This window comes from Paramisgurnus dabryanus, chromosome 19, assembly GCF_030506205.2.
Source record: "Paramisgurnus dabryanus chromosome 19, PD_genome_1.1, whole genome shotgun sequence".
NCBI lineage: Eukaryota > Metazoa > Chordata > Actinopteri > Cypriniformes > Cobitidae > Paramisgurnus > Paramisgurnus dabryanus.
Window position 1 is genome coordinate 4,534,758 of NC_133355.1, and position 23,114 is coordinate 4,557,871.

The window sequence follows — 23,114 nt, forward strand, 5'->3', positions numbered from 1 at the left end:
TGAAGAAAATCCATCGATGATTGACGTCTGATTCGCTGTATACTGTACTGTATATGATGTAAGTGATTCTCACAAAACACACGTGACATGACAACGTAAGAAAACATGAGTTTTGTCTAAAATCATTTTTATGTAAGTGTAAACTGTCAATGTCCTCAGACCATCTTAGGAGATTCCAACTTTATACATATGCAAAACTGTTGTCAGTTTACTTGTCTGATATTTCAACTATAAGCTACATCAACATTGACACTAGAGTTAATTTGTTAATTTGAAATGCTTGTCTATTCTGTGTTTGTATTCTTTTTTCTGTACTTTTTGTGTACGTTGCAGTTTTACACATACTGTAGAAGTGCCCTTCATAAGTATTCTTCTGTTTGTTGTGGAGTCACGAAATGTTTAAACATTAAAAGATGAACATGAGACAAAAGTACAGAATCTGTCATATTATTATTTTTTTAATGGTCACTGAGCTGTGTCCTGATTGTTTACACATGAAAAGCATAAAATGTGTAGGATCAGTTTGATTCACTTATGTGCATTTGTGTACAACACACATAAGTCAGCATTTAATGCTGTTGTTCTTTGTTGTTAAAGCATGTATGTGTTGAAACATAAACAAAGGTTAATAAAATGTGACATTCTAAACTTCTGACATACTGATATTTATCTTACCAATTTCTGGTCTCCACAGCAAACAGAAAAATCTTGTCTTTACAGTTGTGATACTTATGGAGGGCACTGTATTGTGTGTGTGTGTGTTTGCGCGCGCGTGTGTGTGTGTGTTTGCGCGTGTATATCTAGATTTATTTTTTCATGAGTAACTAATAACTCGCTACTTGAGTATTATTTTCATTGCATACTTTTTTACTTCTACTTGAGTAATTATTTATTAAGTTACTTGTACTTTTACTTGAGTAAAGTTTTTGGCTACTTTTTCCACCTCTGTTAAAATCTTCATGAATCTAGGCTGAGTTTGTCACGTTTAAGCCTAAATAATCAGACAGGTAGCAGCTAGCTACAGCTTGCAGACAAACAGCCTAGGCTACACTTTTTTTGGTAGGCATTAGGCAAACATGTTTGCTGATTTTAATAAAGACCCTGTTAGGCATTGAGTTTAAAAAAAAAATTTAGGGGGGGGGGGTGCCCTTTATTTAGGTCAGAGCAACTGCCCCTAAAAACTCCTGTGCACGTCCCTGCTTTTAAAGCTTTGATTGTGTTTACAGTGCGCAATATAACATGTTCATGTTTCACGAGTAAAAAACGCGATATTTTCCCACACAATTTATGTATCTTGTAAAACTTACTGTTGTTTTCATTGTCCTAAAAAAGTCCCTCCTTCAGAAATATGTAACGAGTTCTGATTGTGTAGTTTGTTTAGTGTGTTGTAATTCGACAGCAGCTTAGCTTAGCAGAGCCGTTTGAGCCAAAGCTGGCGACTGACGTATTCCTGTGGGCGGAGTTTAGTCGAAAACTCTTTTATTGACGTCATTCAACCGGGAAGTAGAGGGCTGTAGTCCACACCGACCGTTCGCTGAAGGCTTTGAAAGAGGAATTCTGTTAAAGAAAATATATCGCCTGGCAGTGAACTTTTGAGCTTAACCATTTTTAAGGTATTATTTATGCTCTAACAGCAACATTACACACTAACTAGGGTTTAAAAAAATGGGAAATTTTGCACTGTGACAAGGTCTAACTTTAAACTTAAAATGTTAAACTTTGTTTTTAAATATACTAGTTGTTTTACTTTTATCTCAAAAGTTTTGTAGACACTCAACATAATTTTTTTACGATATCATTAGGTCTAACGTTATGTTATAATAGGCTTGTTCGACTTCATGCAGCGCCGCAAGAACCGACAGCCGGATACGTCGAAGTACCGCGAGAACGATTCGAGAAATCATACGAAGTGTAACTTCGTCTGGCTCTCGCGGCACTTTGACGTCATCCGCCTGTCAGCTCTATCGGCGGCGCATGAAGTCGAACAAGCCTAATGTAATACAGCTCTTTTTGCGAAAACTGTCACGTGATATTTTAAATCAGTTTTAATAGGTGAATGTACACTGACACATTTGGCGTTGCAGGTCGTAGGTCAAGCTGAATTATTTCACTTCTATAGACACTGACGTAAGCGCGTACGCACGGTGCGTCTACACAGAGACAGATCTATCGGCCAACATTATCATTTATCCAACAAACCTCAAAGGACAGAGTGTGTGTGTGAGAGAGAGAGAGAGAGAGAGAGAGAGGGCAAACGAGTGTCGCAGCAGCACTTAGGCGGATTGGACATTATCTTTGTAGGTGGGATAGCGCAAGCGCGCCAACACAGAGCGCGCAGGAGCTGAATGATCACCATGGCAACACCAACAGCAGCCTCATCAGCACCAGCAGAAGCCGCTCATGCCCGTATCAACACTGAGACCTGTCGTATATTCACAAACACACACTCCCTCTCAACTTAATGACATAGGATCTAAGCGGGTGCGCGGATCACGTCTCCGGGGTCGCGCAGCAGCGTCGTCGCACAGGCAGGTAAGCTTATTGGCATTTATCGTCTTTCTTGTATTGTTGATACAGTTCGTGTTTGCCTCAGATCGACCGTGGAGACTGTCTCGTCTGATTTAATCATTGCTTGGCTTTAAGCTGCCCTAAAACGGGAACATTATTCTAGCATAGGCTAAATCCATGTTATGAACATACTCGATGCGTATTCTGCCAATGCAACACACCAGCCATCTGGCTCCCATGTGCAGTTTAGACCAGAATGGCACAGCAATGCATTTGTATAAAACAACACATCAGGTCATATTATAAACAGAAAAAAGACCACAGATGCGTCTGGTTGACATTGATGTTGGGGATTTGAGCAGTACACTGTGTGCTTGCAACTGATTTAACTGCAGGGACACTCGTTTGGTTTCTGTTATCAAATAGGAAAGTGAGATACTCACCGTCAGAGAGGTAATGTGTAGTTTGTAGTGTCGGACACTGGATTGTGTCAACCTGACAGCCAGGTACATGTAAGTCATAGGAATATGCAGGCACCTGTTAGGTGACAACACAACTGGAAACATCCGTCTTTGAATCTGATGTTTGTGATTTATTTCATCTTACATTAATCATTTTTGTTAAACTTTAAAAAGGGAGCATCTCTTTTTATAGGATAAGAGATTTTGTGAGATGAGATGATTAAAATAAAAAAATAAAATTAAAGTATCTCTCCGAACAGAACAAAACCACTGGAATTTGGCTTTGGTTTCACCCCACAAAATAGTTTCAGTGTGCTGTTGTGCATTAGTCAATGAAGGACAATTTTACATGTTGTAACAGTAAATTCCAGTAGCTGTCAACTCATTTCTCTTGTCGTGTAATGACGTCTCTCCGTGAAGGTCAATAAATCTGACATTAACAGTAGTCGCTGTGTGAGCCAGGCTGCGGATTTATTCATGTACAAGGAAACTTAAAAATTCTGCTCATGCTGGCATTCACAGGCTGCTGTAAAATCTGGAATAATCTGTAAACTGATGACAGAGGGCTTGTGTCATTATAATAAAAACTTGCAAATCCCACGAGGGCCTACGCTTTCCGACCCCAGCCTGGGCTTGTCAGAGGACGAGAAATACACCAGCACACTGTTATTGATGTGATAAACCAGCAGGTTTTCCAGCAGACTTCCGATTGGCCGGTTCTGTCTACAGTGCTTTAGGGGAAATGTGTTGGATGACCTTCTGGGAATGTTGGACAAATGCACTAACGCTTATCTTAACTGTCATAGAAGATCTGGACAAATCTAGACCGTTCAGGAAAGCTCAGACCGCCTGCTCTCCTCAAATCCATTCATGCATTTTTTCTTCTGAATTCTGATTGATTTCATTGTCGGGTTTTCATGAATGAATTATTCAGCTTCTGTGAATGTTTCTATGGGGCTATGAAGACCAAATAAGGCTTCTATAAAAATACATTTTAAAGGAATAGTTCACCCCAAAATGAAAATTAGCACATGTTTTACTCACCCTCAATCCAATCTAGGTGCATATGACTTTCTTCTTTTTTCAGCCAAACCCAGTGGGAGTTATAATTAATAATATCCTGGCTTTTGAGCTTTATAATGGCGCTGGATAGTGCCCCATTTTTTAAAGCTCCAAAAAAAATTTGCCCCATGTTTTCAGCCTAAATAGCTTGTTTTAAGCACAAATTCGCTTTAAGTTTTTTGACAAAACATATCAAATTTGAGTTATTTTCTTAGGTCATTTGCTCATCAAGAAAATCCAGCTTGATTTAAGACTTTTTAGATATTTCTACTAAAAAACAAGACAAAAATACTAAGTAAGAAAGTCATTTTTTGCAGTGTGAAATCAAACTTTGATGCTCCAAATATTTAGTCTGGATTTCACAGACAGGGCCACATATTTGCATGCCTTTGTGTGCAAACTGTGAATATGGCAAGGTCGCTGTCATTTTTTTGCAGCTATCAGTGATAGTTCAGGACATTTAAACTCTTTTAGATAGCCTGCGTATCTGATGTCAGGTTTTCTCAGGTCTCCCTGTGTGGATTTGTTACAGTTTAGGTACGGCCGGTCTCATGAGGTCTTGTGACTCTCATGTGGTCTCCATAATCTCTACACACTATCACATTGTTCCCGCAGGGTCAGGCACATGATGTATGAATCTTTAAAGAGTGCTGTTGTCCTACTGCAGGGCTTTCATTACACAGAGCTGCAGGTTGCTGTCAGCAACATGTAGATTGAACAGGAAGCCTAAACAATCTGTCTGTCTGTGTGCAACTGATTATAGTCTGAGTTAACCACAAATCTCGGTATCTTTACACTATTTTTGTATCTCAATTTCTATATTTGGAGCGGAGTCATTGCTGTACCTTAGGTCTGTCACAGTCAGCTTAGGGACATCTAAAGAACATGATGTGCATTCTGAATTGCAGGTTAAGAAAGTACTTTAGTATCTGCTATGTACAGTATGCATATAGTATGCAAATATTATGCATGGTCTGCCAAAATGTAAAGTATATAAAAAAGCAATGCAGGATTAATTGCATACAAAATAAAAGTGAGGTTTTGCATAATATTTGTGTGTTTTGTGTGTAATTATTATGTATATTTAAACAGAAACACATGTATACATTTCAGAAATGTTTTATTTTTATATAAATGTTTATCAATATATAATATAGAAAATATAAAAATGTAAATAAATATATATACACATGTAAATGTTTCTTAAATACATACATGAATGTGTGTGTTTATATATACATAATAATTACACACAGCACACACCCATATATTATGCAAAAACTCACTTTTATTTTCAATTAATTGCAATTAATTGTTGCCCATCAATGCAATGGGTCCAGTGTAACGAATGAAACGAAAGCAATTCCACTGATTATTTATTTACTAAGATTATTTATCAACCAAACTACATACACCGCATGTACTTTATTTGAAATGTTTGTTATTACATACGTATAGCCATCATGATGATGATATTATAAACACTATATACGGTAATAAACATCATACTAAAATTCAGAGGTATAAGTTAAGATTTTATCTTTTTTTACTATTTTGTACTCATAATTAGTTATTTTAAACATCTTGTTGCTCAATGCAAATTGATCTTGTCATTATTATCTCTAAGAATTTCATTTTTTTTCAATTTTATTTAGATAGCGGTTTTCACAATTGGTAATTGTTTCAAAGCAGCTTTACATTAATAGAAGCAGTGAAAAGCACAGAAAATCGACAGATAGCACAACAAAATACACGATAGCATAGGCAGCTAAATTTGCTGCAGCTATGAAACAACATTATAAGCAGGCGTATTACTAATGTAACGAATAGAAAAGGATGCTAAGTTAAGTCCAAGAAGGCTGCCTACCTGGGTTGAAAACCCCCTAGGAGAAAAAACCCCCTGACTTTTTAGCCGGGGAAATAAAAAAGTCCTAGGAGGGAAAAACCCTTGGGAGATATATATATATATAAATGTAAACGGATTAAGGAGATTAAGCGGAGATTAAGCTGGTTCTGCCGGTGGTCGTTGGTCAGGCATCAGCTGGGCATCACGTTGAAGGACGGTCAGCAGATCAGAGGTGTGCAAACTTTCACATTTACCGGAACTGGGTCTGTTTGTCTCATTGTCCTCGGGGTCGAGGACGAGACAGGGAGAGAGAAACAAAATCCTATTAGCGTAGGGGCCGTTCACATGTAATGCAAGTGTCGCACAGTGATGCGGTTTAAATCAGCTTGGTTCCAGACAGGCTAACTATTGCGGCATAAGTATGTTACCCACAGTTGAGGATTTAGCAAATTGGGGGCCGAATGCAAAGGTATCTATGGTAACCATCCGATCACAAATTTCATTGCTAAAAACATTATTTTGTGTATTTGGTATAATGCAATGTGTTTGCGTGGTTTATGGTTAAAAAAACACTTTTGGAAAAAAAATTTCCACATACCGTACATTTTTTGTAGCTCCAGATATCCCTGTCTTCCTGAAACGCACTGATTTTGTACAAAACTCATCGATTTGAAAAGCGCTGTGTCCCTGATTGGCCAGCTTATCTGTACGTTGTGATTGGCTTGAATACCTCTGACGTCAGCCGGAAATGTGATGCTCTTTACCATGTTTGAAAGATTTGCTCACAATGTAATGCTAACAGAAGTTAACTTACAAGCTGTGAGTCAAAGCGGGATGAATTATGTTAATGTCGGCCTTGTCTACATCACCAATCGCAGGAAGTAATCTGTTCCCTACAATCCGTGTGTTCACGATCCGTGAGTCCAAGAAAAGAGATTTACGTTAAAACGATAACTTGCTTCATCGTTTACTTTGGGATTTGTACCTTTTGCATATCGTTTACATGTAGGCTACTAATATAAACTTACACACCAAAGGAAATGTGAAATCGTGAATCGGACCATAGGTGCTCTTTAATACCACTATAAACGTAAATGTGGACCCCTAAATGTTATTTCTAAGTTCTCATGGACGATCCTGAACCTTCAGCCCCGCCTCAATGTAATCATACCAGAAACCTTTGGACACAAAATGCAGGCTTACTCGAGATTGTCTTCAAAGACGCAAGTCCAGATCATGCCGCAGTCGAAAATGACTCATACTTTAATGGAGAAAGTCATTTTGGTTCACTGTAAGACCTAACAGTACAGTTTAATAACTTAATTCACTGCCATTTCAAAAATCGAATAAATCGCTCGGGTGCCTGGCTGCTGATGTTTGCAACCTAAAATGTTTTCTAAGCAAAATCAGCAGCCTTATTAAATTAGTTGTCTTTTTTTATTGAACTTTCATGTTATAAATGAGTAATGGTCTTACTAAACACAAACTGGAATTATGTTGTAACTCTCAGAGGACTAAAAGGTCATTGTGTATTAAAATAATGTATTATAAAATTAGCATTAGATTTGAAAAACAAACAGCAAATATCAGTGACAGCCTAAGTGTGTTATATTTTTACCAGGTTTGTTGAACATCATCCTCATCTGCAGCTGATACAGACAGATGCGGTAGCTGCATCTCGAACCCACACCATTGACTGATCCGATGTTACTGTGCCAATAAACATCACTTTTTGCAAGTTTCAACTTCCAAGAAAGTTTTACCTCTGTGCAACCATCAATCCCACAATCCACTTCGAGAGCAAGATGGTTGGCTTGCATAGAAACTTAGAAATTAACACTTGCTCAAAATACTCTAATGCCTATAAGCGGCTCTCTGAAAGTTGAGTGCAGTAACTTGACAAACTACAGTATAACCATTACATATGATTTAACAGATGACTAGTTTAATAAGACATTACTGCACCATTGTGAAAGTGGGCTCACTACACTGTAATGAAGATGAATTACAGACATAAGCTGTGTGTAGAAAACACTTCATGGTTTAATATTAATATACTAAATGCAATATACAAAATGAAATACATTTATGTGTGCGAGTCGAAAGAGACACAGGCTACATAGAAAGATGCCTATTGTTTGGAGGGGAGTGCCAATGTGGAAAGATGGATGGATGGATATTCTGTAATAACAGTTTTATAATATATCTATATCGGACACTTATTAAAATTTATTTTAATACATTGGTATGCCCTGGCTCCAAACGTATGTTTTTGTGTAACACGTCAGCGCCCATCATCGGACATTTTACTTTCAGTTCATTACAATGGAAGGAAGCAGCGTTGCGTCGTCCATCTTTTATATAGTCTATGGGTAGCGCTCACAAACCTGTGAAATAAATATGGCTTTGCTGGACTGTGGCATAAATTAAATGCTATTGATGATTTAAAAAATGGGAAGGGTCTTCTCGATAGTTTCTCTGTTTCAGTTAAAATGACGTCACCACAAAAAATAATGCTGTGCGTTTCAAAGCACTATTTGGGCAGAACAATGTATCTACAAATCAATGTGTATTAAACCATGCAGTTTAAATACCTATCATTCTTCTCATATGTATAAACATTGGTGTCCATAAAGCTTTGTGCTTGTGTAACACAGATCAGTGTTTGTCAGCCTAATCTCAGAGCGGTTTTCAGGATATTGAACGGGCAGTGATGCCAAAAGGGTCGGTTAACGCAAGGGCAGCTTTCCAAAGGAAACACATTTTAAATTGAACAATATCAGCTGTCAGAACAAGGAGACTGCAACGTCACTTTAGAGCTGTTAAGCTTTAACAGATAAACTGTGATGTGGCATTAAATGACTAATATTAGCCATCAAACATTACATCGACAAACTCCCCATTTTTTAAGCTTGCATTGTTGGAACTCTGAGTTTTTATCAATATTTCATCACTGTTAAAAGAGAAATCTTTGCCATTTTACAGTCACGGTACGTCAACAATGTAGATTTCCCCACTGTGAAATGCTTTTGAAATATTTTTATCACCTTTGTTTATTAGTAGGACACAAACACACGGTTTCAGCAAAATGCATCAAAATAACACATTCACTCACTTTCCCAGGACTAAATAGGGACGCGCGCCGTAATAGTTTACTCTGTAAATAACACAACAGCAACAACATTCATCAAACTAACAAGAGTACAACAGGATGCAGGTGTTTGCCTTCAGATTCTTTTAAACAATGGATTAACAAAAAATTTACCAAAGTATGTATCAAAACAACAAATCAAAAACGAAATTTTTATGAAAAGTAACCCTACTGAAAACCAGCTAAAGCCGGCCAAGCTGGTTGACTGATTATAGCTGGTCTCCCATCCTGGTTGGTTTAAGAGGGGTTTTGGCCACGTTTTAGACTGGAAGTCCAGCTTGACTAGCGTTGTCAGGCTGCCTAAACCCATAGATATGTACACCAGATGTCACCTTGGCTACGGCAGTTCATTGGAACGAACGCGTCAAATAGAGCCGCCATCTTGAAACAGGGGAGCCCCCCCTCCATAATGCATCAGCGTCAATGTAGGCAAAGGTGTAACGGAAATAAAATCACCATAATTCGTCATGAATACGTTGTTTAGTTTTTTTGTTTTGTTCGTGCAGCAGCCATATCACCCTGTAGCCCAAGACAGCTTGCCCACCGAAGCTAAGCAGGGCGGAGCCTGGTCAGTGCTTGGATGGGAGACCACTTGGGAAAAACCAGGTTGCCGCTGGTAGTGGTGTTAGTGAGACCAGCAGGGGGTGCTCACCCTGTGGTCTGTGTGGGTCCTAACACCCCAATATAGTGATGGGGACACTATACTGTCAAAAAAAGCAAAGAGGTCCTGACTCTCTGTGGTCATTAAAAATCCCAGGATGTCCTTCGAAAAAGAGTTGGGGTGTGCCCCGGCATCCTGGCCAAACTTGCCCATTGGCCTACTAATCATCCCTCATACTAATTGTCTATATCACTCTGTCTCCTCTCCACTAATAAGCTGGTGTGTGGTGGGCGTTCTGGCACAATATGGCTGCCGTTGCATCATCCAGGTGGATGCTGCACATTGGTGGTGGTTGAGGAGATTCCCACGTTCATATGTAAAACGCTTTGAGTACTGAGAAAAGCGCTATATAAAAAAATGTGGGGGAAAATTATCAGGATTTATTTTTTAAGAAAATGGAGTAATCCTTTAACTATACAACTTTTTCAGGTCACATTACTACTGTAGTTATGACCTGATATTAGTTAGTGCAGTTTTGTAAAGAAAACTATTTTTCTGCTTCGCCTGCTGAGTTTGGTCCAGACCATTCTTCATTGTTCCCATTCACTGATAAAGCACAGACTCACTGGCAAATTTCACTGTTGTTTTTCAGAACCATACTGTAGATTTAAAAATATGCTTTTCTGTTACCCACATCAGCACATTATCATATACTGTATGCAATTAATATTTAAGCTTTTATATACACATATGAGCAATAACATTATGACCACCTGCCTAATATTAGACCTAATAGGTCCCCCTTTTGCCACCAAAACAGCCCTGACCCGTCGAGGCATGGACTCCACTAGACCTTTCTATCAGAACTAACATTTACAGCAATTTCAGATCAGACCACACGGGCCAGCCTTCACTTCTCACGTGCATCAACAAGCCCTGGCCACCCTTGACCCTGTCGCCGGTTCATAACTTTTCCTTGCTCTGACCATTTTTGATAGGAACTGACCACTGCAGACCAGGACCACCCCACAAGAGCTGCAGTTTTGGAGATCCTTGTCAAAGTCGCTCAGATCCTTACGCTTGCCCATTTTCCTGCTTCTAACACATCAAGTGTTTGTCCTCAAAGTTGATGTGTTAGAAGCAGGGAAAATGGGCAAGCGTTAGGATCTGAGCGACTTTGACAAGGGCCTTTGTGATGGCTAGACGACTGGGTCAGAGCATCTCTAAAACTCCAGCTCGAAGGGGCTAGGGCTATTTTGGTGGCAAAAGTGGGAACAACGCAGTAATAGGCAGGTGGTCATACAGTAATGTTATGGCTGATCGGTGTAACAAATCTAATGGCTGATTTTATAAATCTTCTGCACACATGTCAATTCATTTTGCTTATTTATTCTGTATCATGTATTTACAGTACTAAAGAGTTTCTTTTTACAATGAAACAATGTAACATTGTACAAAGCACTGTATAAATAAATGTAAAATTAAAAAATAATTTTTTTTTCTCAAATTCCATGCATCCCTTTGGTCACATCACAATGACTACACAGACTAATGTGCAAGAAAAAACATTAAAATACGATCAGCTGTTCAGACTCATACAGGTTCAGACAAACCAAAGCTGCAGTGTTTCATAGACGGATGTTGATATATTTATGATTTGGGACCACGTCCAGAAATGCCATTGCTGACATTTGTCTTGGAGCTGCGTGTCGTACGTTGGGTTGCCGCAGAGCAGGATATCAGGAGCTCGGAGCAAATATTGTGAACGGTGACTCAGTGTTTGAGTAATTAGAGAAGGTGATTTCCTGAGTCATGGGCTGGCGGTAGCCTGAGCTTTTATTACTGGATTCATTTCATTGTGCTAACAGAGGTAAACACTGTAACCACGGTTATTCACAATGAGCCGGCTGAGCATGACGACCGGACGGCAATGCAGTTGCGATGGAGAAATGCGAGGCGTGTTATATGCATGAAAAATGAAAGTCTTGACGTGTTTGGCAGTAAATTAATTCCTCTCTCTCGTTCTCTCGCAGGTGATGGAATAGATGATGTCAGAAGTTCAGGGTACTGTGGAGTTCTCGGTGGAGTTACACAAGTTTCACAATGTGGATCTCTTCCAGAGAGGGTAAGTGGGTCGCTTCCTCTGCAGGTCTGAAGCTTTAATTAAATGCTTTCCTAAGCATTTGTTCAGTAAGAGTGCTGTTAAAGGCACAATATGTAGAATTTATCCCATTAGAGGTCGCTATTTCACAATAACACAATAACGTAAATGACATAAAGGAGATATGAACAGTGACTTCTTTTTTCGAGGGCGCTCGATGTGAAGTTTGTCACAACATGTAAGTAGTGCAGACGCGTCTAAAGGGTTTATGATAAAAGATACTCGCATAATCTCATGCGTAATCAGGGTTTAGTGTTAAGGGAGTGTCTTGCGTGTATTTTGTGAACGTGAGCATCTCTTTTATCATAAACGGTTTTGATGCGTTTACAGCAGGCACTTATTTTGACAAAACACGTGATGCACATGGTTTACATGACACAACAAACACATATTTTGAAAACACAAGCAAAACATATGACCCCCCCGAACACATATTTTGAATTTGCGCCCCTTGGATGAGCAGTCACCAGCCGCCACTGAATATGAAACGATAGAAAATGAAATTCGCTAATCGCTAACACAATTTGTGAGTCGTGTCAGATCGATTCCTATCAACAATGAAGGTAAAGAATACAACTCCCATCATTCCACGCGCTTTAAATGCTTTAACTATAGGGCTGGGTATCGATTCAGATTTTCCAGATCGATTCAATTTCGATTCACAAGCTGTCAAATCGATTCGATTTCGATTCTCGATTAAATTTTCGATTCCGGTTCTCGGGGCAGTTTTTATACTCGATTCTCGATTCAACTCAATAAATATAGATTAAATACAAATACTATACTAATAAAAAGAACAGTGAACAGCAGGTTTCAAGTGGGTAATTAATTATTAAAATCGATGAAGCACATGACAGGCTTGCCTCTCGCTCCTTGGTAACCTCGCGCAAAGCAAAAAATAGGGTGACATCTAGTGAAGAAGACTAGTAATTCGATTAATGTTAATCTTTCGTTTTAATGTTTGCAGAAATAAATATGAAAGAAAAAAATAGATTCTGCTCTTTGAGAATCGATTCTGAATCGACCACATAAAAAAAAAACGATTAATCGAAAAATCGTTGCTGTTTAGCGACCTTTTAGCAAAAATTACATATTGTGCCTTTAATGGTCAACAGATTTTTCTTGCTAACAAAACTATCAAAGTAATATTATTTACGCAATTATTTCACGTATTGTAACACTAGTTCAGCACACTTTTTTACGCCATTATCTACGCTACAATCCCAAAACTACATTGCTTCCACCATAACCCAAACAAACTGTCTACACTGACATCTAGCAACATGCAGTACAGTATATACAGCTCCAGTGATTTTAACAGTGTAGTTTTGTCGCATTGCATTGCACTTATGGTGCCGATTCAATATTGCAGACTTTTCTCCTCTACCAAGAGCATGAGTTATTATGTGAAGGTGGCTGGTTTATTATATTAATGACTGATGTCTTTGGTTCCATACATTATGTTGCTGTCACAGGTTTCAGACAAATCAATTGTTGTCATGCTGTGAGCAGCTGGTGGAGAGAACTCATATGACTGTTCAGGTCAATGATTTTGAACTATGCATTTTCAGGGATGTAAAAATATCTGTAATCCGGGCTGTGTTGACGTGACCTTTCTTATTCTTTTTTATTGGAAAGTTTCATGACAATCAATGTGGTGCTTTAAAAGGACACTCCACTTTTTTTGAAAATATGCTCATTTTCTAGCTCCCCTAGAGTTAAACATTTGATTTTTTCCGTTTTGGAATCCATTCAGCTGATTTTCGGGTCTGGCGGTACCACTTTTAGCATAGCTTAGTGCAATCCACAGAATCTGATTAGACCATTAGCATTGCACTCAAAAATGACCAAAGAGTTTCGATATTTTTTCCTATTTTTAAACTTGACTCCTCTGTAGTTACATCGGGTACTAAGACCGACGGAAAATTAAATGTTGCGATTTTCTATGGCTAGGAACTATACTCTCATTCCGCCGTAATAATCAAGGACTTTGCTGCGGTACAATGACTGTAGGAGGCAAAGTAATATTACACCGCACCCGAAAATAGTCCCCTTGGTAACTTTCAATAGCAGGGGACTATTTTCGGGCACTTTGTAATAGCTTTGCGCCTGCTGCAAGTTTTCATTTTCTGTCAGTCTCCGTACACGATGTAACTACAGAAGAGTCAAGTTTTAAATAGAAAAAATATTGAAACTCTTATTTTTCAGCGCGATGCTAATGGTCTAATCAGATTCAAAGAATTATGCTAATAAGCTATGCTAAAAGTGCTACCACCAGACCCGGAGATCTGAGCATATTTTCAAAAAAGTGGAGTGTCCCTATAAAGAAGAAATTAATCAAATATGACCTTATTTACTTTTATAATCAGTGTCCCTATAGAAATGCTATTCTAATGAAATGTCTGCTTTCATAACCATTTATTAAAATGTAACTTTCACTGCCTCTGAAAGAGCTTGCCTTGTCTGCTGTCGTAATTTCAACTTTCTTGAAGTAGTTTCTATAAATTATAAAAATAAAGTTGAAATAAGCTAATTCAACTATTTTTTTTATAATTTATAGCAACTCCTCACTACACTTAAAAAAAATAAAAAGTTGGATCAACAATTGGTAACACTTAAAAAAGTAAGTTTATTCAACTTAAAATGTTCACTAAAAGTCAAACCAAAGTGAAAAATTGAAAACTTACCAATTGAAGTCATTTTTTTTTTATCCAACTTTTCACTTTTTACAGTGTGGTCAAGAAAGTTGAATTTACAGTGTATGAATACATAATATGTATTTATACATACTGTACATACTAGGGCTGTCACTTTTGAGAAAAATCAAATTCGAATGGATTTCGAATATCATGCAATGTATCCGAATATATTCGAATATCTAGCAACCCCCCCCCACCCGTGCGCATAAAAAAAAACCACCGTAATGGATATTCAATCACAAAATTATTAACAGTGACAGTCATAAACAGGGTTGTCTGGATTACTTTTTTACTTAATGTTTGAAACAGCAGGTTATCAACTTATGAATAAAAAACTTATATATATAGAAAAAACGAATCAGAACAGTTACAAACAATAACGTGACAACTTAAATAGCCGCAGGAGTATATAGGCAGACGCAAACGGAATTCGCGCCCGCAGATTTCGGCAGAAAACTCCGCGGAATTCGACGGATTTAATGTCCGTCATTGACAAGCACACATATCCCGCGCTTGAGCGTGTTTGTGAGAAGTAATCTCATTGACAACAAGCACACATACAGCCTTTAAACCCGCGCGTTTGTGACCCGTCATTGACAAGTGCATTATCTCTGCGCGTGCTGTTTGCTTGACCGTTTTTAATGATAGAGAGCACAAACCCTTTGATACTTGAGATGAAATTAAACTTATAGATGAGTTAATCAGATCTCACTTGACTCTGTCGTCTGTGTGACGCGCGACAGTCAACACATCATCATTTCAAATCCGTTTACGAGACGAATGCTGTTGTTGTTTAATATAGAGTTTACATTGCATTGTAAAAATGATGAAATTATCTTCATACATGCTAATTTCATAATGCGAACGTATTAACACGTATTTTTATTCTGCTATAATATTGAACACTATAAACAATATGCCATTTTATATACAAACTATAATTGTCGTCGGTCTCACTCTCAGCCTCCTTCCTATTACGAGGTGTTACTGTAAAAAATGCGCCACACTGTAAAAAATTCCGTAGAAATTGCAGCTGGGTTGCCGGTAACTTACCGTAGATTTAAATTTATGTTTTTTACTGGCAACATTTTGTTCAAAGTTAAATGAAAATTAAACATTTACAAGTCTTTGTCTTTACAGAGTAAAACAAAAAAACAGCATCAAGCAAAACATTCTGGGAAACAAAATCTAAGCAAAAAACAGAAAAAGGTTGATGATGATTTCTGGTTCCCAGAATGCTTTGCATGAGGCTGTTATTGTATAGTTTTATTCTGTAAAGATAAAGACTTGTTAATATTTCAAATTTATTTAACTTTGAACAAACTCTTGTCAGTAAATAACATAAATGTAAATCTACGGTAAATTACCGGCAACCCAGCTGCAATAACATTGTAATTTCTACGGATTTTTTTTACAGTGCACACATGGCATTTTAAAAACCGGATGGTTTATTTATAGTTCGAATACGGATATTTCACATCATGTTCGAATGCATATTCGAATATCGAATAAAAAGTGACAGCCCTAGTACATACTATATAGTGCACGTTGGATGATGCTCAGCTCACTGGGTCGATATGAGATTAAATCAATGGCGAAACATCAGATTTGCAGAGATTTGACCTCCCCCAAATAAACTAGAAAACTAAACCCTTCCTATGATATAATCCTCTTTGAGAGACAGGGAGAGAGAGAGAGAGAGAGAGAGAGAGAGAGAAATAATTATGTGTTTTAGAAAATTAATGATATTTCACTGTCAATAACTTACCGTCTTTTGCAGCTTCTATCAGGTGAGAGCGAGTTTGTGGGTGTCACCTCGAGTCCCTCACAGAGTCATAGCCACAACACCTGGATATACAGGTAAGAATTGATGTGCTCATGATTTGATAGGACGCTATAATTTTTTTGGTCATGTACCTTTAATATCTTTTTGTAAGGGGTCATGATTTCTTCATGAATGATTGTGAACACTCATGGTACAAGCTCAGAAACTAATATGACGCCTGACTACACATTAATGCACACTGTATAATTTAACCATGTCCTGTTTTTAGTGCAAGCGTGCATAGTTTTGTGTTTAAAACAGTCATCTACAGACTGTTTCGGTTTAATGATCATCTGACTGCAGTCAAGGTCACAGATCTCATGATTCCACAGATTTTTTTCGCTTGGTTGTGTGTCAGGTAAAAATACGACCTGTTTTCACAACATTCAGGAATTTCTGTTCATTATATCACACATACAGTTCACTCACGTACAGATTTCCGTACCAACACACACATGCACACGCAGCACACACACAAAATTATCAGTGTACACATTGGTGTTGACACCTGTTTAAGGCTGTTTCAAAATAAGTATTTTTGAAAGACACACGTCGGCTAAAAGCTAAAACGCCCCCAATAAAATCTGCAGGATTTTTTTCTTTTCCTAACACATTTCTTAGACTTTCTATGCAACAATTACAATTTTATTATCAGACTTTTGATACAGAGAAAACCTAATATGTTCAGCTTTAAACTATAATTTAAATTCTGCTGTGTGATATCATTTCTTCGACCTGAATGCATTTTTATTTCCACTATAAACACTTACGGTTTGTTAGCCCAGCCCACTGTTAAAGCTCATTGGTATAAAATCCTGCTCCACATAGGCTATTTGTATATTAAACAGCGGATAGTGCACAGACAAATCTAAAAACCAACCTGCTTAACTTTACACATGCACTCTTAAAAATAGTGGTGCTTAAAGTCCCCATGAACCCCAAAGGTTTTTTAATGAAATATTGCAGTGTTCATTATTAACAATTTATCCATGTGGGTGATTATTCTTTATTCATAAACTTTAATAAATCTAAATCTAAAAAATGCACTTCCGATGTGGTGATTCTTCCCTGATGACATCAGAGGCTTGGGCGGGCACATCCGTTAACCCCGCCCCCTCCAAATGTCAGTCTACTGCTAGTTCTGTTTATGAATGAAATGCCTAATTTTCAATATACAATCAATTCACACAAGCCACGCCCACTACTTTTCCTTCCTATTATGTTTGACTCTGAAATACGCCATAATTGGCATTGTGAAGCAGCTTTATTTTTAAGAGTGTATGTATGTCCATATCCATTTGCTATGTCAACATACAGTAGGCTATGTGTAATAAATATTTTCAAAAAGACCTGACCTGCTTATTTAAAATCAAAAAACACTGTAATCATGAACGCTGTGCAGACATTTGTTTAACATTTAACAGGGAATGTTTGCACGATGAGCAAACATCCAGATTAAAGATTTTATCATCCAGATTAAAACGCACATCCAATAGACATGCATCTTAGTGAGGACATGAGTGTGCACACGCTAAAAGAAAAATCACAGCCTCAGTTCTTGTCATAAGAGATAAAACTGAGCTCTTTGACGAACATTGTATGTATGTTCGGCTGTAGATCCATGGCCTCAGTCTGACATTGAATCTTGGCGCTGTTCACTTGACTGAACGCCAGGAGTGATTTAAATCAGACACCCGCTTGCATCCGTGGCCATTCTGGATTCGTCAGCCATTCCGGCTCTAAAACAATTTCAGTTTTAAGTTTAAATTGACTTGAATTCTATATTTTTGTCTAAAAACTAGACTTATTTTCTTAGGTCATTTTGCTCAACAAGTAAAAGCATCTTAATTTTAGATTTTATGATATTTCTACTGAAAACAAGAGAAAAATACTAAGAAAGTCATTTTTTGCTTTGTAATTTTTGGCCAGCTCATGTGACTAGGCCGTTTGACACAGAGACCCCGTTCAAACTTTAAAACGTTCGGCCAGTGCCTTTCTAAGTTACTTAAGGACATGACGTCACGGATCCATGTCGTTCTTCCGCCATTTTGAATTGAACAGAAAACCAAAAAGAGGTCACAAGAGGTTCTTGATTTTCAAGAAAAAAAATTCTTAGTATTTTTGTCTTGTTTTCAGTAAAAATATCTTAAAATTCTTAAATGAAGATGCTTTTTCTTGATGAGCAAAACGACTTAAGAAAATAAGTCTATTTTTTAGACCAAAAAGATCAAATTTAAGTGATTTTGTGCATAAAACAAGTAAAAAAATCTGCCAATGGGGTAAGCAAAAAATCTTGAAACACTAAATTCAAGAAAAATGTTAGAAAAATTTTCTTACCCCATTGGCAGATTTTTTTGCTTGTTTTATGCTCAAAATCACTTAAATTTAATATTTTTGGTCTAAAAGACTTATTTTCTTGGGTCGTTTTGCTCATCAAGAAAAAGCATCTTCATTTAAGAATTTTTTTAATATTTTTACTGAAAACAAGAAAACATACAATTTTTTTTCTTGAAAATAATTTTTTGCAGTGCATAATCCTTGGACCAAGTTTCACAAAAGTTACTAGAAACATTTATGATTTTTAGAAGCATTTGTCTGTCAGAGCCCAAACGAAATCTGCTGCGTAGCCGCCAAAACAGGAAGTCATTCATATCTCAGGATCGCTTTTCGCGTACTGAAACCAAACTTTGTACATGAACTTGGGACTCCAAGTCGAGGATGCACAACATAAAAAAAAAACATTCTAAAATGTTATGCCGCTAAACAGGAAGTCGTTCATATCTCAGGAACGCATTCACGTATTGAAAATGTGAAGCTGGGACTCCAATGTGAGGATGCACAAGATAAAAAAACTATATCGATGGCACCAGAGCAAGCACACTTTCGCAGTTCCTCCGGAAATGCATTTTCTAGTTTCACTTTAATGCCAAAAGAAAGATTAATAGTCAGTATCTGCATTATTTTTAAAATGTATTAATTGTATTGCTTTTCAACAAATTTCAATGTCTTTTGCTGCAAAACCCCTCTGAGTGCAGCATGCTTTTTGGCAAATCCACTTCTTTGGACAAGACATACAGTACTGTAGTAAACAGTTAAAAATCACATAAAGAGTCAACTAGAAACGGGCCATTTCAAAGGTTTTTGTGATTTTCTTTTGTTCTTAACAGTTGTTGCTATAAATACTTTTCATCACCTTCATGTAAAAGTGTCAAACTTTAAAATGCATGCAAAGAAAGACGCTTCACTGATGCAGATTAATGAAAGGTATGACAGTTACCATATGGTGCTTTTCAGTGGTGTACAAAATGACGGTTGCATTGATCTCTTTTTATAAACTCAGAGATGTGGATTAAGACTAGGACTGCACAATATAACTTTCAACATTGACATTCCAATGTGTGCATCTGCAATAGTTACATCGCAGAACATTTATATAAAAAGAAAAAGTTTCTGATGCCTTTGCCAGTGTTTCATTCGAATAGGGCTTAAGAAAGACAAACTGATTTATGTAAATGTAAAAGCCTTAATTCTGTTCTATCTCTTTGTAGTTTGTCAAACACACAGTTCACACGATTCCTCTAGTAGGATCAGACTCGACTGTAAAACTCTCTCTGGGTATCAGCCGAATGTGAAACAGTTTTTGACGACACACAGAGAGAGGGCGAGCGAGACAGACACACAGTGAGAGACAGCGTCAATGGGGGTCCGTCTTTAATCGAGACCCTCGCTGTTTACCACTTTGACATTCACTATCATCTTCTCAGCTGAGGAGAAACCCCACTGTGATATTCACATCACAGCGAACATCTCTGTCCCACACTGAATGGATGTGGGTTTTTATGTTCTTGACGTGGCTTTTTTAAGGTCGGGTTAGTGACACGGTGCCAGACAGATAAAATAACACTGGATTTCCAAGCCATGCATGAGAATTTGGATGCTGGTCAGGGAAAACTTTTCCTCTAAGTTCCTTAAAAAAATAAAAAGATAAAAATCTGTAAATTAAGGGGGCATCCACACAGAGACATGTTTAGCTGTATACGTAAACATTTTGTGCTATATCGGCGTTTCATCAAGACAGATCTGGCGTATTGGGAGCCTGAAATATCCCAGAGTGGATAAATCTGAACAGTTTCTGAAAGCTTTCATAGTTACAAACACACAAAATCATAGTTCTGCAAAACAGTGTCAGGAGGGAAACAAAAGCTGTACACACATCTCTTACCGTCTGTTAAGCTTTGATGTGTTCATCTCTGCTTTTTGTCTGTCGGCAGGCGAGTGCAGTTTCATCACCGCCGGGGTTCACGATGGAGCGGTCTTTAGTCGGATATTTCAAATCCTCTACAGGAATGAAGAGGTGACCCTGGAAGACCGCATGAACTTTAGAGTTCATCTGCTGCTGGATGGAGAGAAGGTCAGTATGGGAATATAATGTTGCCCTGAGGACATCAACCACTTGGCAAAATCAGGAGAAACGCAGGGACAGCTACAAATTTCCCAGCTCTTTGCAAGGACAGAATAATCAAACTATTCATCACTTTGGGTCTGATAGGCCAACTCATATCAGACATTATGATACCGTATACATTAGAGTTGTGGGAGGGGAAAGTGTCTTTGCCGATTTCTGCGGCCATCTTTCTTATTAACCTTGAAACAGTTATCTCTGTCTCTTCTCATTCTGGTCTCAATCCAACTCTCTCTCTCTTTGAGAAAAGACTTCTAAAAATAGCTTTCCATTTCCCCAAAGTGCAAGATGAATCAATGCGTGTATCAATATTTGGAGCAACACTGTTTGCTTTTAAAGATTGGTGTGCAGTGAGATTTCTTCACATACATCATTTACATTTAAAGGAAAACATCACACTTTTTCAATATCTGACTATGCTCTTACTTTAACTAAGACGAATTAATACATACCCATTTTTTTTCAATGCGTGCACTTAATCTTTGTACAGCGCGTCATGAATGTGTTAGCATTTAGCTTAGCCCCATACATTCCTTAGGATCCAAACAAGGATGAATTTAGAAGCCACTAAACATTTCCATGTTTTCCCTATTTAAAGACTGTTACATGAGTAGTTACACGAGTAAGTATGCTGGCACAAAATAAAACGTGACAATTTTTTAAGCAGATACTTCCGCCATACAATATAGTTCTCATTTTTTTCCGCTTAAAAAATAACCACGTTTTATTTTGTGCCACCATACTTACTCGTGTAACTACTCATGTAAAAGTCTTTAACTCTTTCTCCGCCAGCGTTTTTTTTTTTTAAAGTTGCCAGCTAGTGCCAGCGTTTTTCAAGATTTTCACAAAAGTTTAAAGGACAAGTTCGGTATTTTACACTTAAAGCCCTGTTTTCAGATTGTTTATGATGAAATAGAACGGTTTTGACTGAAATTTTGACGAATTTTCGCGTGTTTGTGTTTCACCTCCCACCTTTACAATGGGTTTAATGGTGCACTGGAACAATCCTTCCTAAAATGCATTAAACTTTCGTTTACAAAGACGTGAAACTCACCGAGTGGTCAGGGGTGTTCACTGGTATGCTCACACAAAAATCGCTGCAAAATACGCATTCCAACAGGTTTTATCATAGTTTTTGCCAACTCCATTGACTTGTATTAGATGTCCTGTGAGGTACGGTATTACTCCGCGCCGGGAACTTTGTTTCTATTCTTGCAATTGGCAAAGGCGGATTAGCGCCACCACTTGGGCTGGAGTGTTTATATTTCAAGCTCTCAGTGGAAGAATGTACGGGTGTGAGGCGTTTGGAAAAATAGGTCCACAAGTTAACAACGAATGCTAAAACAGCTGTAGGAAAGCATCTTTTGCAGCGATTTTTGTGTGAGCATATCAGTGAACACCCCTGACCACTCGGTGAGTTTCACGTCTTTGTAAACGAAAGTTTAATGCATTTTAGGAAGGATTGTTCCAGTGCACCATTAAACCCATTGTAGAGGTGTGAGGTGAAACGCAAACAAGTGAAAATTCTCAGGGCAGCCGCATATGTCGAAAATTCAGTCAAAACCATTCTATTTCACCATAAACAATCTGAAAACAGGGCTTTAAGTCTAAAATACCGAACTTGTCCTTTAATGCCTTCCTGAAAATTTTCTTTAAATATATAAACATACAATTTACCAAATGAAAGAACAAACCCTCTGCTTTCAAAAAAAAAAAAAAAAAACTTTCATCCTACCTTTAGTGGTTCTTTTGTAATCAGCTTTTGAATATGGGTAGGTTTCTGCAAAAACACCACATTTTGAGCAAAAAGCTGAGATAATTCCATTTTTGTGACGGACTTTTCATAGAGATCCCATTCAGAGCGATCTTTAAAACAGACACGGACATGCAGCCGCTTGCCATAGGGTAATACTTACGGGTTTAAAAAGTTGCGGAAAGCCGGAACCTGGTGGATAATAGCGGTATTGCGGAAAGCCAGAAATACTCGTCATTGGCAGGGAAGCGTTTTTTCTTGATTGACGAGATATCTCGTCAATGGCGGCGAAAGAGTTAAATAGGGAAAACATGGAAGTGTCTGACAGCTTCTAAATTCATTCCTGTTTGGATCCTAAGGAATGAATGGGGCTAAGCTAAATGCTAACACATTCATGACACGGTGTACAAAGATTGCGCGCATTAAAAAAAGATAGGTGTGTATTAGTTCATCTAAGTTAAGGTAAAAACATAGTAAAATACTGAAAAACAGTGGTGTTTTTCTTTAAGGAACCTTATGGACAAATATAGTAGGATTTTTACGTTAATCTACACAGCATGCTTGTAAATTCATCTGCTTTTGTTT

At 37.8% G+C, this 23,114-nt stretch overlaps 1 protein-coding gene across 1 annotated transcript in view; it reads left to right on the top strand.

Moving 5' to 3' along the window:
- Positions 1-2,258: 2,258 nt before the first annotated feature.
- The window catches only part of fam135b (family with sequence similarity 135 member B), a 70,824-nt gene continuing 49,968 nt past the window's right edge, over positions 2,259-23,114 (top strand). The window contains exons 1-4 of the mRNA XM_065282909.2: positions 2,259-2,532; positions 11,663-11,754; positions 16,270-16,349; positions 20,586-20,725. Of these exons, the coding sequence (XP_065138981.1) occupies positions 11,675-11,754; positions 16,270-16,349; positions 20,586-20,725 (300 nt within the window). The 5' untranslated portion in view covers positions 2,259-2,532; positions 11,663-11,674. The remainder of the gene's footprint in view (positions 2,533-11,662; positions 11,755-16,269; positions 16,350-20,585; positions 20,726-23,114) is intronic.